We start from the raw sequence: 12,928 nt of genomic DNA, 5'->3' as shown, positions 1-12,928 counted from the left end.
GTACCGGCTGGTACAAACCAATCCTGAGGGCAGGAACCAACGGTCTTTGAGGTGCCAGTACAGACAGGAGACAGTAGCGATTCCGAGTGGGGGATGCTAGCTGTCCGTTGCGTCCCAGTAATCGCAGAGGGCGAGCCTGGTCTAGCTGTGAGACCGGCAGTATCGCCAGCGAAGAGGGACGGGGAGGTGTGGGCGACTATACAGACGGTGGCCATCAAGGTAAGCCCCACACTTGCAGGATGTGCGGAAAACTCCAGAAGTGACCGCACGGCTGAATCTGTAGAAGTGAAGAAGCACGATCAGATGCACCTGGAAGTGCAGCGGCGGGAGGAGGCCATTCGTCGCAGTAATGCAGCATATGAAGCGGCGAGGCGACTAGAGCAAGCAAAGCAGGAAGAGTTGCAAGATTTGCTTCGTGCGATTGCAGACAGGGGGCGGGAACATGAAGACGCCCGAAAGGTTCTGAATCGCGTGCGGAAGAAAATTAGAAAAGAGGAGAATAAACTCAACAAGTTAGTGTCTAATACAAACGCCAACCGGTGTCGGATTCGGTCAGATCTGGACAGGAAGCAAGAGCTGGACAGAACAAGTCAGTCACATCTACAGCGCCGAAAGGAGGCCAGCGAAATGCATGCAAATGAGGAGAGGTTTGGTGACACGCAGAAGCCTATTCAAAGACTGAAGAAGAACAAGACTGGGGAACGCAACAAGAAGAATGGAATGGCCAAGGCGTTGTCAGCGTTATTAGAGGGAGTACAGAGGCTCCACAAAGACTCAGTTGAAGGTCAGGAACTCTTACAGGAAGAGCAAGCCTGGTATGAAAACACGCTGACTGACATTCAGCAACAGATAAAGCCGAGAAAACAGCTGCTACAAGAAAATCAAAAGACCCCTTTCCCCTCGGGTGGTAACACCATCCCTCTGCAACCACCTCTTTCCATCACAAGATCTAAGATGTGGAAATAGCATCTGAAATTAGAGCACATCTGAATTTGTAAAGAAAAAGAAAAAAAAATTCTGCTGTCAAATATTAAAGGGTAGAACTGAAGCCCTCCTTCTGAAAATGCAGATTCATCATCTCAAGAAATGATAGAAATGATGCATGTAGATTATCTTTATTCATAGAAAATTAAAGAATTGTTCATGTTCTGAACAAAGAATGCATTTTAAAGCTCATAAGCAATAATAGATGATGAGTTTTATATCATATTTTACATTTATATCGGTTCTGTTAATATTTAAGACTTTGCATATGACTTTTGAAAAGAAGCAACAAGCTGCACCATGACCCATAAGGACAGTTGAATATGGTCCAACAATATGAGGCAAGTTCATTTAGACAATTATTATTGAGAGTGATTCTAATAGAAATGTCTTTATTTGTAGATTTTGCAAGTAATAGCAGATGTGTTCAATAAATAAATAAGACCTTCTCTAAGATATCCGAACATGTCACCGTGGAGTCTTTCTCACCTGCTCAATCTTCATCAAGCAATTTTTAGCCATACCTAGAGCCAGAGAATCGTGTTTTTCGTTTGCAAGTTTTTGTCCTTTTGTACAAGCTTCAGCAGCAGCATCAATTTTCGAAGTCCTTAAAAACACAGCACCCAAATTGCAGTACAGTGCTGGCAGTTCCCGCGAGTTGTTTTTGGACCCTAAGGTAATTGCCTTATTGAGAACTTTCAAAGCAGTGTCAAAGTGTTTCTGCAAAATATGAGCTGTAGCCAAGTCATTGAGTAGAACCAAGTATTGCCCACTGTTCTCCCCAAGGACACCTTCAGCTATAGCGGTAGCTCGATGTAAGGCAACGACTGCTTCATCAAGTCGACGCTGACCCATCAAGAAACGTCCATAGGTTTCCAGGGCCATTCCAAGCAAAGCTTCAGTATCCTGCTTCTCATACTCTTCTGTCTCCACATCCAAGATTGCAGTTGTCTCGGAAACAGCAGAGGAGTTTGATGCATCTGCCACATCTGCAAATAATAATTTAAATTTTCAAAAAGCTTTCCCACTGCTTTTTATGTGACAGTTTGAGAAATAATTCTTGTCATTTTCACAGAAAAATTATACTGAGGCCAAAACATCATCACATGCACAAAAGAATATAGAACATGATTTTAACTCTTGCCTTTTGTCAGTTTGATGTCCTGAACTTGAATGCAGTATTGAAGCCCCTGCTCTGCCTCTTCAGTACGATTCTGCATGGCATAGATGCTAGATAGCTTGATAGACAGTTCTACCATGGCATTGCTGTCTTTAGTCAGCCCTTGTTGCAAACAACCCTTCATTGTCTCCTTATAAAGATGCTCTGCATTCTCCAACTTGCCACTGGCCAGAGCTAAGTCTGCCAAACTGTCATAGATTGCTGTTTTGGCATAAATGTATGTTTTTTGGGCGATTTTCTTGTGCTTCAACATCTCCTCAGCAACCTAATTTTCACCAAGTACAAAGTAACAACTTTACCATACTAAATAGGAACATATATTTTGAAGGCAATAAAAGAAATGAAGCTGGGAAAAGCATGCTGATAAATAGAACAAATCTGTGGCAGGCAACAGTTAGAAATGATCCTTCACTGTTTTTTTTCTCTCTTTCAACTTCCAGTAAACATGTTACTAATACTGCATGAATTTATATCCATTCCATTGGATAATGGGAAATATCTCCCAAAGGTCAATCCACTATGTTCTGAATGCTAAACATCAAGATTGTTTAGAAGTGGGGCTCACAACTGATAACAGTGGTGTCAGTACACTATTGTAGTAAGATATGCTTCAAGCTAAATAAATACAGAAACAGCAAAACCTCTGCATATTATGATAAAAAAATAAAGTGGATTTATATAGCACATTTCTCAACAGCAGAGTAGACTAAATGCACCCAAAAAATCAAAAACAAAAATTCAAAATAGCAGAACATCTTCAAGCAGACCATTTGATCATTACAGCTACACAGGGACATAGCAACAGAGAAATAGAAGGCTAAAAAAAAAATTAAGATGATATGAACTTCCAACCTAAAAAATAAATGACAGAAACTTAAAATATCCCATTTATGCACCATCGTTATATGTTCCCATCTAGATGTGTATCGCCAAGTGGCCATTTTTGTTTAGTAAAATAATGGCTGAACCTGTTTGCATGGCTGTTTTAAACAGATGCCTGAACTTGAACATGTATTGCATTCAAACATGGCTCTGTTGGTACTAGTTGACATAAATAGCTACTTGTATCATCTATGACTGATTCCTCTTGTGGGCCTGGGATGATTTGGTTTTTGGTGCTAGGTCTTACTTGGAACAATATAGTCATGGCTGGAATGATTTGACTTAAGAAGTAGGGTGATATGGTCTTGGGGTGAAATGACCAGTGACTGCATGCCGACTCACACATGCTCGAATGCATATCCCAGAAAGTCATTTGTGTAAGGTACACAGAAAATGAGCTTTGCAGCTACAGATGCCATAAGATCCCGTTACTAAATTCAAAAGAAAAACTCAAACCACTGTTAATATTTCAGCACCAAACAAGATAAGTATGAGAAATTTGATAATAACCAAAAATGAACAGCTACCTTGAGTGCATCGTGATATTTGATTTCGGCTGAGGTGAAGTCTTGTCTAATTTGCGCTTCTTTTGCTTCTTGAAATACGTGTAACAGGGGATCACTATCTTTCTTCTCAGGTTTACCAAAGTTTAGTCCAAGAAATCCATAGCAGAAACCAGTTGTGCCGATCGCAAGGGAAAAGGTCAACCTGCAATTAGATGTAACTAAGTGGTTGATACGATACCGAGACCGCTAATGTAAACATAAGTAAACAAAAACATATGCAGCTAAATTATTTTACCTGCACACACATGGATGTGTAAAAACTCGATGTCTTCTAAGATTTAAAAAAAAATCAAATGTGTGTGCCTAGGTAAAGTGCATGGATTAGAAGCAGAATTATGACTGATTTTCGACCTTGACTTCGTGATTTGTAGTCGCCCTGGTGTCCCAAGATTAGAAGTTACACATCGTTGGTAAAATTTTAACATATGCTTTAGAAACTGGCCATTTCTTTGAAAGGAGAACTTTTGATGTCCATTCTGGCCACAAACCGATGCTATTAAACGTCGGGCAACTTGTTGAGACCAGTAGGCTGCCATCTTCACTTGATGAAGAGCTGGTATTGTATTTTCGTATCTGATTACCGTCTAATTTACAGACTTATTTAAATCATAGAAGTCTGTTGTCTAATTACATAGATTTCCTTTAAAATTATAAAAGTGTAATGTTTTAATTAATTTTGAATGGCTTAAACTGAATCAAGGATGTGACTGATTTTACTCCAGCAGTTAATAAAAAAACAAAATCTAGCTTTCGGTATCTCAATAGAGTTATATAAAACTCCGTGGTATCTCCCTCCCTCTCAAACATTGTTTTTGGCTAGAGAGCAATAAATAAACAAATAAAAAATTAAATTGCATTGTTTTCCAGAATAACTGATCATATTCGTAATTTATAGTGCAATAGCTACAATTTTATTGCTACACATTTTTCAAAACATATTTATCATGGAAATAGCCAGTCCACAATTTGCACTACACGGCGCGAAAATAGCACATGTAACCGTATAAACACAGAAAAAGGAGTTCGTGCACAGAGGATTTTCAGGTATCAGCTCTTAACCCGAGAAGCTGGCCTACAATGGGTAAGGTGGACCCACAAAAAGAAGAATGTAAAAAGAAAATACGGTCCCTTTTACTCTCAGCTCCATTGGGACTGACTTTGGATGAACTACGAAATGACTACGAGGAATTCTTGGGAGAAGTTTTACCCTCTCGAAAATTTGGTTATCAGACCGATATGGAATTTCTTCAGGATATTCCTGATGTTATCAAAGTTGAGAAAACGAGAGATGGCCGACTTGCGTTCAAAGCAGCGTACGATGAAACTACAAAACATATTGCTAAAATGGTGGCTAACCAGAAAGTCGAGAAAAGTAAATGGGGTGTGGCTAATCCTAGAAAAGGACGAGGAGGTAGAAGAGGCAACAATGGAAGACAAAGGAAATTACACAGTTTTCCAGCAGCCCCAGATCGTTATCATAGGCACGAAACAAAATCACCTTCAGCTCCACAATTCCTACTAATAAAAATTAAGGAGTTTTTGGCACTCTATCCAGATGGTATTCCCCTAGATTTCTTCCACAAAGTTTTCAACAAGTGGATAGGCATGCATGTTGATCTACAGGTAAAAAATGTTTCATATTGTTGGTAATTATTTGATTTATGACAAAATATTTCAGCCGATGTACAGTGCATATAGGGAATAGAGGTGATATACATAGTAATTGTCTTTTTATCATTTTTGAATGTAAAATGGGCTGCCTTATGCCTAATTTTATCTTTGAGTACATGTAGCTTTCAGTGAATGTGAGGGACGCTTTCTAGGAAGACTGCACATCATTAGTTCACATAAAGTGAAAAGAATTTTTTTTTATAAGTAAAAATGTCATAGTTTTGTAAATATCACATGCACAATTTTTTGTTTTCTTACTGATTTGCCATTCTTGTATCAAGCAGGCACCTTTTGTTTTGAAGATAAGCCTTTTGAACTTGGTTTAAATCAGTTAAACCACATAAGTGTTTAGCTGAATGCTTTTGAAATATTTTGCCATTTAAGCACAAGGTGAAGTACAATCTGAATTTGTTATCTCACCATCATCCATCCAACACGCAGGTGAGAGGCAAGGGTGGCAGCATAAAGCATAAAATGTTTCTGCAAGTTGCATTTTAAATTAAAAAAATTTTTGGTACTACCTTTTCTTAAACATTTTAAATTTGCAGCACATAAACTGTGAGACAACCTGTTTTCAAGTGAGTCCAGAGCTATGGGTAGATGCAAAATCTTGTTGGAGGAGTGAAGTTAGAGTTGTTGTTTTTTTTTTTTTAAAGAAGATTCAACGATCTTTCTTTTCTTATGTTTTCAGCGCCTGGGTTATTCAAATATAGAGACACTGATTACTGATATCCCAGACATCGCTCAGATTCGAGAATACCAGCATGGAGAAAAGAGAGTAGTTGGGATGCAGCCTAGTAGACCTTTGAAAAACATCAGCAGCAAGCCATTAAAGTCACCAGAATCTCTGCATAGTAACAGTTCCACTTGCATGGAAGAAAAACAAACTAATCATAGTGAGTGACCAAAAACCTACTTATCAATTACCAGTTACTAATCAATATTTCTCATTTATAAAAATGCAAGAGGTTTTCAGATCTTTGTGTGTTGCAGGTTTTGATACCCCTAGGTAAAATTATTGGGTGTATAATCAAGCAGTCATATAAAAAGTACACATCACTGCTCTTGTGCAATAATTTTATGGTGATATTGATGTCAGGAAACTTTTAATAAATAGTACCTTATTTTATCCTAGATGCTTTTGCCTTTGCCCTGAATTCTTTCTCTTTTTCTTTCACTTAGACTATGCCTTGTACAGATGATAAAGATTGATTTGATTTAACTTAATTATAACTCTATCAATCACATGTACCTTTCCTGAAAGGTCCACAACTTGGTGCTCCAACCACTCAGCTGTCCACTTCCTCAGTGATAATATATCACATCAAATGATTAATATTAAGCTGTTGTGCAAAGCTTACTTCACTAATTTTTTTTCTATGTATCAAGCATACATTTATTATATTCTATTTTCAGATATTGATGAAAGTCAGTCATCTGAAAGCTGGTCAGAAGAACACTCAGAGGACTGCACAAATGAACCAGATGAAATCAGCTTTGAGCTTCAGAAGAAAATTAGAGAGGTTAGGCTTACGACATACAGATGTATTATAGACCCTGGTATTTCAACTCACTCCAGTTATTACCTCAAATTGACATAAGCTCACTATAGTTGCTGACTGGTTCAGAGAGTTAATTTCAAGACTTATTTTGTCAGCAGCATTTAATTTCTATATCTGCATGCATGAAGGTAACAGTATTTAAAGTTTTAAAAAAGTTCATTTCGCACTTTCTTTGATGAGGGAGCCAATCTTCCTGGTGACGAAAATCATTAAAAGTAATGAATATTTTACAAAATCTTAAGATATGCATAGTTTTCCACAGAGCAACTAGTGTTAATCATAATAACAATAAAATTCTTTTTTTCACTTTTAGAAGTTATTTTTATGTTACTTAGATGGCAATATCCTATGATCAGTCCATTCATGTCAGGAAAAAGTATATTTAAAAAAAAAAGTCTTTCCTGGAAAAGTCAGTTTTTGAAGAAAGAGGGCCCAGAGAGTTGATAAAAGGGAGTGAAGAATGTATGGTGGGTGAGAACTTGAGGGGATGAGCATTGGTGTTTTGGGTGGAGTCAGCAACTGCGCTATATCATGGCAAGGCAGCCAGGCCCATAAACAGATGCCCCATGCAGTGGGAAATGTGGCCGCATTAGATACATTATTTCTAAGATCAAGGCAGGTACAGAAAGGGCAGAACTGTATCATAAAGTGTATGACATAGAAATTGATGATTTGAACAATGCAAAATTTGTTAAAGCTTATATCATTTTAATAATAATGGGTATTTGAAATGCGCTACACCACGACCAAGATAGATTGCACTCGCTGCGCAGACCAGTAATGATAAATGAATAGATAAGGGACAGTGAGATAAGCACAGGCACAGAATGTAAAGCAATGGATGAAGGTATGAAAACTACTGTAAACAGTTGGAGCTGTACGTGATGGTTAACAGGACAGACAAGGGAGTTAGGGATAGTATTTTAAAGACAGTACTTTGTGAACTGATATGTTTTCAGAAAACGTTTAAATGTAGCCTTGGAGTCCGAGTAGCGAATGTGATGTGGAAGAGTTCCACTGCTTAGCAGCACAAAGGGAGAACATCCTTTGTTCGTATGTGACTGTCTTTGTGGGAGGGAGGATAGAATGCGGGAGTCTAATGAGGAGCGAAGGTTTTGGGCAGGGCTGTGGACACAAGATTTCAGTAAAGTATTGGGGGGAGGAGCCTTCAAAGAATCCATAGCATAGATTTTACAGCTTGTTGTTTATTCTAGCTTTAACTGGTATTCAATTCTTATTAATAATTCTTAGTCTATATCTACATTTGTACAAGGTCAAAAAAATTTTAATGCGGTGGAGGAATAGAGCACCTGACCATCTGTGGTCAATGAAAGTAAAATGTAACAGCATAAAGTGAATCGAATGTCAAAGAGGCACATGGAACAAGAATGAATAAAAGGCTTGGCTGCCCAGTTCAAACTGTTAGTAGTGACTAGTAATAAAAGATAAAGGCCTATCAGTAAATAGGAAAGAGCTCTGTGTATCTTATTTCATCTACTTCTTTGGGATTAGTTTTTTCTCGCTATTCTGTTGTACATTTGATATATAAAACCAAAAAGAGTGAAATTGATGAAAATGGTTTTATTTTAAAATCCTATCATAATTACTGAAGTAGCACCAAGATCACATTACTGAGACACTGAACAACTGCAGAAAAATAAATTTTTATCCTGGAAAAAGTCAGGATTTTTCTCTGATAGTTGTCCAGACCATGAATAATGGTTTAGCTGTAATTGTGATAAGCACACACCTTATTTTTTTTATTATAATTATTATTATTATTAAACAGGTCCTTCTTAGACAACCCAGTGGCCTTTGGGCAAGCAGACTGCCATTTGCTTATAAGGTTGGTAATCACAGACAGATGAATGTTTGCCTTTTATGCAGAAAGGGACTGAATATTTAAGTAGTTTAAGTTTTGTTTCTGCTCACTTGGTCATCCTTCACCATTATATGCTTATTCTGCTGGGAGGGAAATTTTGTTAGCTGTGACAGAGAGATTAACCTTACAATCAGACTGATTAATGTAATTCTGCCTATTCTTGGTAAATTTCGTTCTTGTTTCCTTCAAATGTTTACCGTGTACAGTAACAAACAATGGTAATTTCCAAAGTACAAGTAAATCCATTTGCTTTTGAACTTTGGCTTTTTCACCAGGAGAGAATTAAAATATTAGTTACTGTATCAGAACTCCCTAAGGTTTGCTATTGGTGACACCTAATTAATATGTGTATAACAGGGAAGTTATGAACAACAGTTAATGCATGCTTAAAATGCTAGAAATTGGTGGTTACTAAGTAACATGTTTAGAATACTTCCGACTCAAAATCTCAGAAAAAGGTTGCAGAACTAACCTAACCTTTAAGGGGGTAAAAATGAAAGCTGTTAATAGCATGATGAAAGTTTATTCTTATTGAGCATCGTAATCATTAAATTACAATTGTACAGATGTTTACATTGTTGCTACTCAGCTGGGATGTAATGTTTTTATCACAAGCCAAAATTATGTATTTTTACGTCACCTTTTAAAAAAAAACAATCAGAATAATTTCACTGAGAACTAGTATAAATTCAAGCATTCCTGTGAAGTGTAAACTAAGGTATGGAAGGAAGTATCACCCTTTTATCTCTCTTGAGATGCTGACATGCAGTGATATTTTCAAAGACATACTAACAATGTGACATAGTACAAGACACATTGTTGAGTTCTTGTCTGATTTCTTAATTGTTTATGCAGTACTATGCTAATTATTCATATATATATATATGATGTATGTATTCAGAGCCTAGATCCATAACCTATAGAAAGTTTGGGGTGCTGTTTCAGGCACTTTGGAAGGAAGATCTGCCCTTTGGAGAACTTGGTTACCTGAGTGTTGTAGACTTTGTGTCAGCCCTGCCAGATATCGTACATGTAGATAGGCCAAATCCAAAGGGAGACTGGCTTTTGACTGATGCAACACAACAAAAGCCGGAACAAGGTATTGGACTAATTCAAAAACAACAATTTTCACACACACACACACAAATAAAGAACAAATACTGACCTTCTATCAATATTTGAGTGTTACTTTGTGCTTGACGTTTGTGGAGAGTGGTGTCCCTTTGCCTAACAGGATTGAGAGGGGCCAGCTCTCCACATTTTCATTTTCTTCTTGGATTTGTAGTGCATATTGTACTGAACTGCACTTTTTTCTGATCTCATCAGCATTATGTTTGACTGTTTATTTTACAGTAGCTTTTTATTCATCCCTCTGCTAATATCAACTCTCTCATCACTGTTAAAATCCTCTCTGGTTAGTGCCATCACATTTTCTTTATTTTACAAGTCTTCCCTAGGATAGACTTTAAATCAGTGCCAAACAGTTGTGTTTCTGCATTAACCTGCAATTTCTACTTTGTAATCATCTGGATATCTCCTGACGATTTGGTCTATGTGTTTGATCATTTATCTATTCTGCTCCAATCCAATGATTGTATATCTGTCTCGTTGACATCTTGATCTATGAATGTTATCTGGCAGAAGAACAACCTAGCATTAACTTTACAGAACCACAGGAATTTTGTCTGTCTTGTGTTTAATGTTTAAAGAGCCAGGCTTTGGCTGGGATATCATGCACCATTATTATCTTTAATATTAGTCTAGGAAATGTCTTTGTTGTACCAAATGTGGGCTTAGATGCTAGCTTTGTTAGAATGAAAGAACATCAGTTTCATTGTCAGAATGTGTGAATGTAAATAAGAATTTTATATTGCAGAGGTTACTGCATTAGCTGTAGGTGACCAGCAAGCAGTTGCCATAACGTGTAACCGAGGGGTGTGGGTGTGATGTTGCTGAGGCATAAACTTCCTCTCACGCACTCAGTCAGACCAGCAGGACTAGCAAAATGTCGCTACCTTTACTGTCGATTGCATCACCAATTCTCCTCTCACATCTGGATCTCTCTCTCCCCACCTCAAACTAGTTTTTGATGTCATTACAACTATGATGTCTGTCGACTGTCATAGCTCGACACTTACATTTCTCTGACTTCTAACCTACTGGTTGTCCCTCTACCACCCCGTTGATCCTTTCCCATCAGTGTTCTCACTGATAAAGTTTAGTTAGCAATCTAGGTGTGGTATACAAGCTTACCTAATTACATTTGAACATTTTATAACAAAATGAGTGCCGAGATGTGTATGACATCAAGGTGTGAGATAGCGCGTGGTCAGACCAGCAGCTGATATTGTTTACCAGACAAACAACAGATTTGTAACTGAAAGTCTGAACTTTATGCAGCTGAATCTGACGCTACAGACCGGCTAGCATTTTCCTGAGTGACTGACTACAGTCTTACCACCTACTGTGAAACCTAATGTATTCTTAAAGGCAGGCTTTCCGTCTTGTTTGGCTTACATACCGGTGAATGTCCTGTCATAGACATCTTGTAGACGCAGCCATGGAAAAACGAGAAAAAAATGATTAAAAGTTAACAGCTAACTAGCCATAATTAACAGATAAGTATTTACAGGTTGTCCATAGATTCCTTGTGTCAAAATAGTTTGTATTGGCAATTCCTTGCTTGCCTTGCTGCAACTCTTGGCGATATGCGCATCAGAGATCCGGCAGGTCTCTCGTCCATCTCTGGCATTGGACACGAAGGGGGCACAACAGTCTTCAAGATGATGTGGCATACCACAGTGGTGTTTCGTCGTCCTGGCGGTTTGGCGCCGCCGGCAGCGGAACATTCTCCAATTGCAGTGGCGGCTTTTGCTGTGTTGATATCGCCCCGATTGATAGTAATTTCGGGGGGTTGCCTGCAAGGTGTACACAAAACTCGTGTCCTGAATGACAGGGGCGGTCCTTTGGATCAACGGTTAACGCCTGTCACCAGTGCAGCGAGGGTTGGTTGTCCTGGTTTCAGTTCTCATCTTGGGCACGTTGTTCTTTCTCTTCATGTTGCAGCTATTAACAGGGCTGGCTGCCTTGCCGTGATATAGCCTTCGTTGCTGGCTCGGCGTAAAACACCAATTCCCCTTCCATCCCGGCATGGTCCTTTTGGTGATTACGTACAAGTCGAGTTTCCAGATGTCTTGTATTTTTTTTGTGTTTTTTTTTTTTTTTGCGGCCTGTAACCCTCTTAATAATCTATATGTACTGCCCGACATGCAGCGGCTGGTCTTTTATTCGCTTGTCTGTGGAGCGCTCCCGGTCCATCGTAGCATTCGTGATGTTACTCAACGTCTTCCTTCAGCCTCTGTCGCGCCTGGCTCTCCTCAGAGACATTCTGCTGCACTTCAGCCACATCGCGCTGCATCTTCTCAACCATCAGTAATACCTCTCACACTTCTTTGTCAATTCCCCCTGCAATCCCCTGAATTCTTTCTCCTTTCGTTTAAACTCCGATTCCACATCTGAGAGCTGTTTCTCCGCAATCTGCCGAGCCAGCTGCTCCGAATTTGCTTTTGCTAGAGCCAGCTGTAGCTGCACTTTAATATATTCCTTCTCTAGTGTCTTGTACAGAGATGAAAAGTAGGTTTCTGCTTCTAGCTGCTCCCGAATTTCACGAAGTTGTAGATCTGCAACGGACACTTTATCTTTAAGCTTCATTCATTCCTCTTCTAAAGACTTCTTTTGATGTTTCAAGTCAGCAATTTCCATTGCCAGGTGCTTCTCTTTAGTCTTTGTACGGCTCAGCTCCAAAGACGTGTTCTTGATGTCGCCCTGCATCCGGTTTTGCCTCTGTGCCTCCTGTGCAGCGATAGTACTTGGCTCTTCTTTGTCTGCAGGCTGCCCACGTTCTGCTGCAGCTGCTTCAGGTCCAAAGCTGTCTGTCTCACTGTTGTTGTTGTTGTCCGTTCTCCAGCACCCGGGCCTCAACTTGTGACACGTGCTCTTCTCAGTGTCAGGCTTTGCAACGCTTTAAAATCCTCCAGGCTGACCTGGTGAGAACGGGTGCTCCTTTTGTCAGCATTACACCTGTCTAACGTGTCTTTGAGTGCCTGCATCCCTGCCTGCCACGGTCTCTTGAAGTTGTCGACTCGTCTGTTAAAGTTGTTCCCGGGAGGCCTCGACCGCTGACCGTCCCGTCATCGTAGAT

The 12,928-nt window shown here is 39.1% G+C and overlaps 2 protein-coding genes across 4 annotated transcripts in view; one reads left to right on the top strand and one right to left on the bottom strand.

Moving 5' to 3' along the window:
* Positions 1-1,101: 1,101 nt before the first annotated feature.
* Positions 1,102-4,182, bottom strand: LOC112575938 (tetratricopeptide repeat protein 19, mitochondrial-like). Its single transcript, XM_025258085.1, has 4 exons — positions 3,964-4,182; positions 3,574-3,754; positions 2,129-2,429; positions 1,102-1,973 (listed from the first exon to the last, which is right to left on the bottom strand). The coding sequence occupies exons 1-4, from the start codon at positions 4,146-4,148 to the stop codon at positions 1,453-1,455; spliced, it is 1,188 nt and encodes a 395-aa protein (XP_025113870.1). The 5' UTR covers positions 4,149-4,182; the 3' UTR covers positions 1,102-1,452.
* Positions 4,183-4,570: 388 nt separating this feature from the next.
* LOC112574981 (tudor domain-containing protein 5-like) overlaps positions 4,571-12,928 on the top strand; it is a 42,507-nt gene continuing 34,149 nt past the window's right edge. For all 3 annotated transcript variants that reach the window (XM_025256447.1, XM_025256446.1, XM_025256445.1), the window contains exons 1-5: positions 4,571-5,235; positions 5,975-6,179; positions 6,700-6,806; positions 8,635-8,691; positions 9,673-9,826. In XM_025256447.1, the coding sequence (XP_025112232.1) occupies positions 4,690-5,235; positions 5,975-6,179; positions 6,700-6,806; positions 8,635-8,691; positions 9,673-9,826 (1,069 nt within the window). In that variant the 5' untranslated portion in view covers positions 4,571-4,689. The remainder of the gene's footprint in view (positions 5,236-5,974; positions 6,180-6,699; positions 6,807-8,634; positions 8,692-9,672; positions 9,827-12,928) is intronic.

This window comes from Pomacea canaliculata, linkage group LG11, assembly GCF_003073045.1.
Source record: "Pomacea canaliculata isolate SZHN2017 linkage group LG11, ASM307304v1, whole genome shotgun sequence".
Lineage (NCBI taxonomy): Eukaryota > Metazoa > Mollusca > Gastropoda > Architaenioglossa > Ampullariidae > Pomacea > Pomacea canaliculata.
This window is presented reverse-complemented; position numbering and strand designations above follow the sequence as displayed.

Excerpts from the sequence above, each read along its gene's own strand:
- LOC112575938 (XM_025258085.1), bottom strand. The coding sequence starts at position 4,148 with ATGGCAGCCTACTGGTCTCAACAAGTTGCCCGACGTTTAATAGCATCG. Across the intron at positions 3,755-3,963 it reads CTACAAATCACGAAGTCAAG|GTTGACCTTTTCCCTTGCGA; the intron begins GTCGAAAATCAG and ends ATCTAATTGCAG. Across the intron at positions 2,430-3,573 it reads AATATCACGATGCACTCAAG|GTTGCTGAGGAGATGTTGAA; the intron begins GTAGCTGTTCAT and ends GGTGAAAATTAG.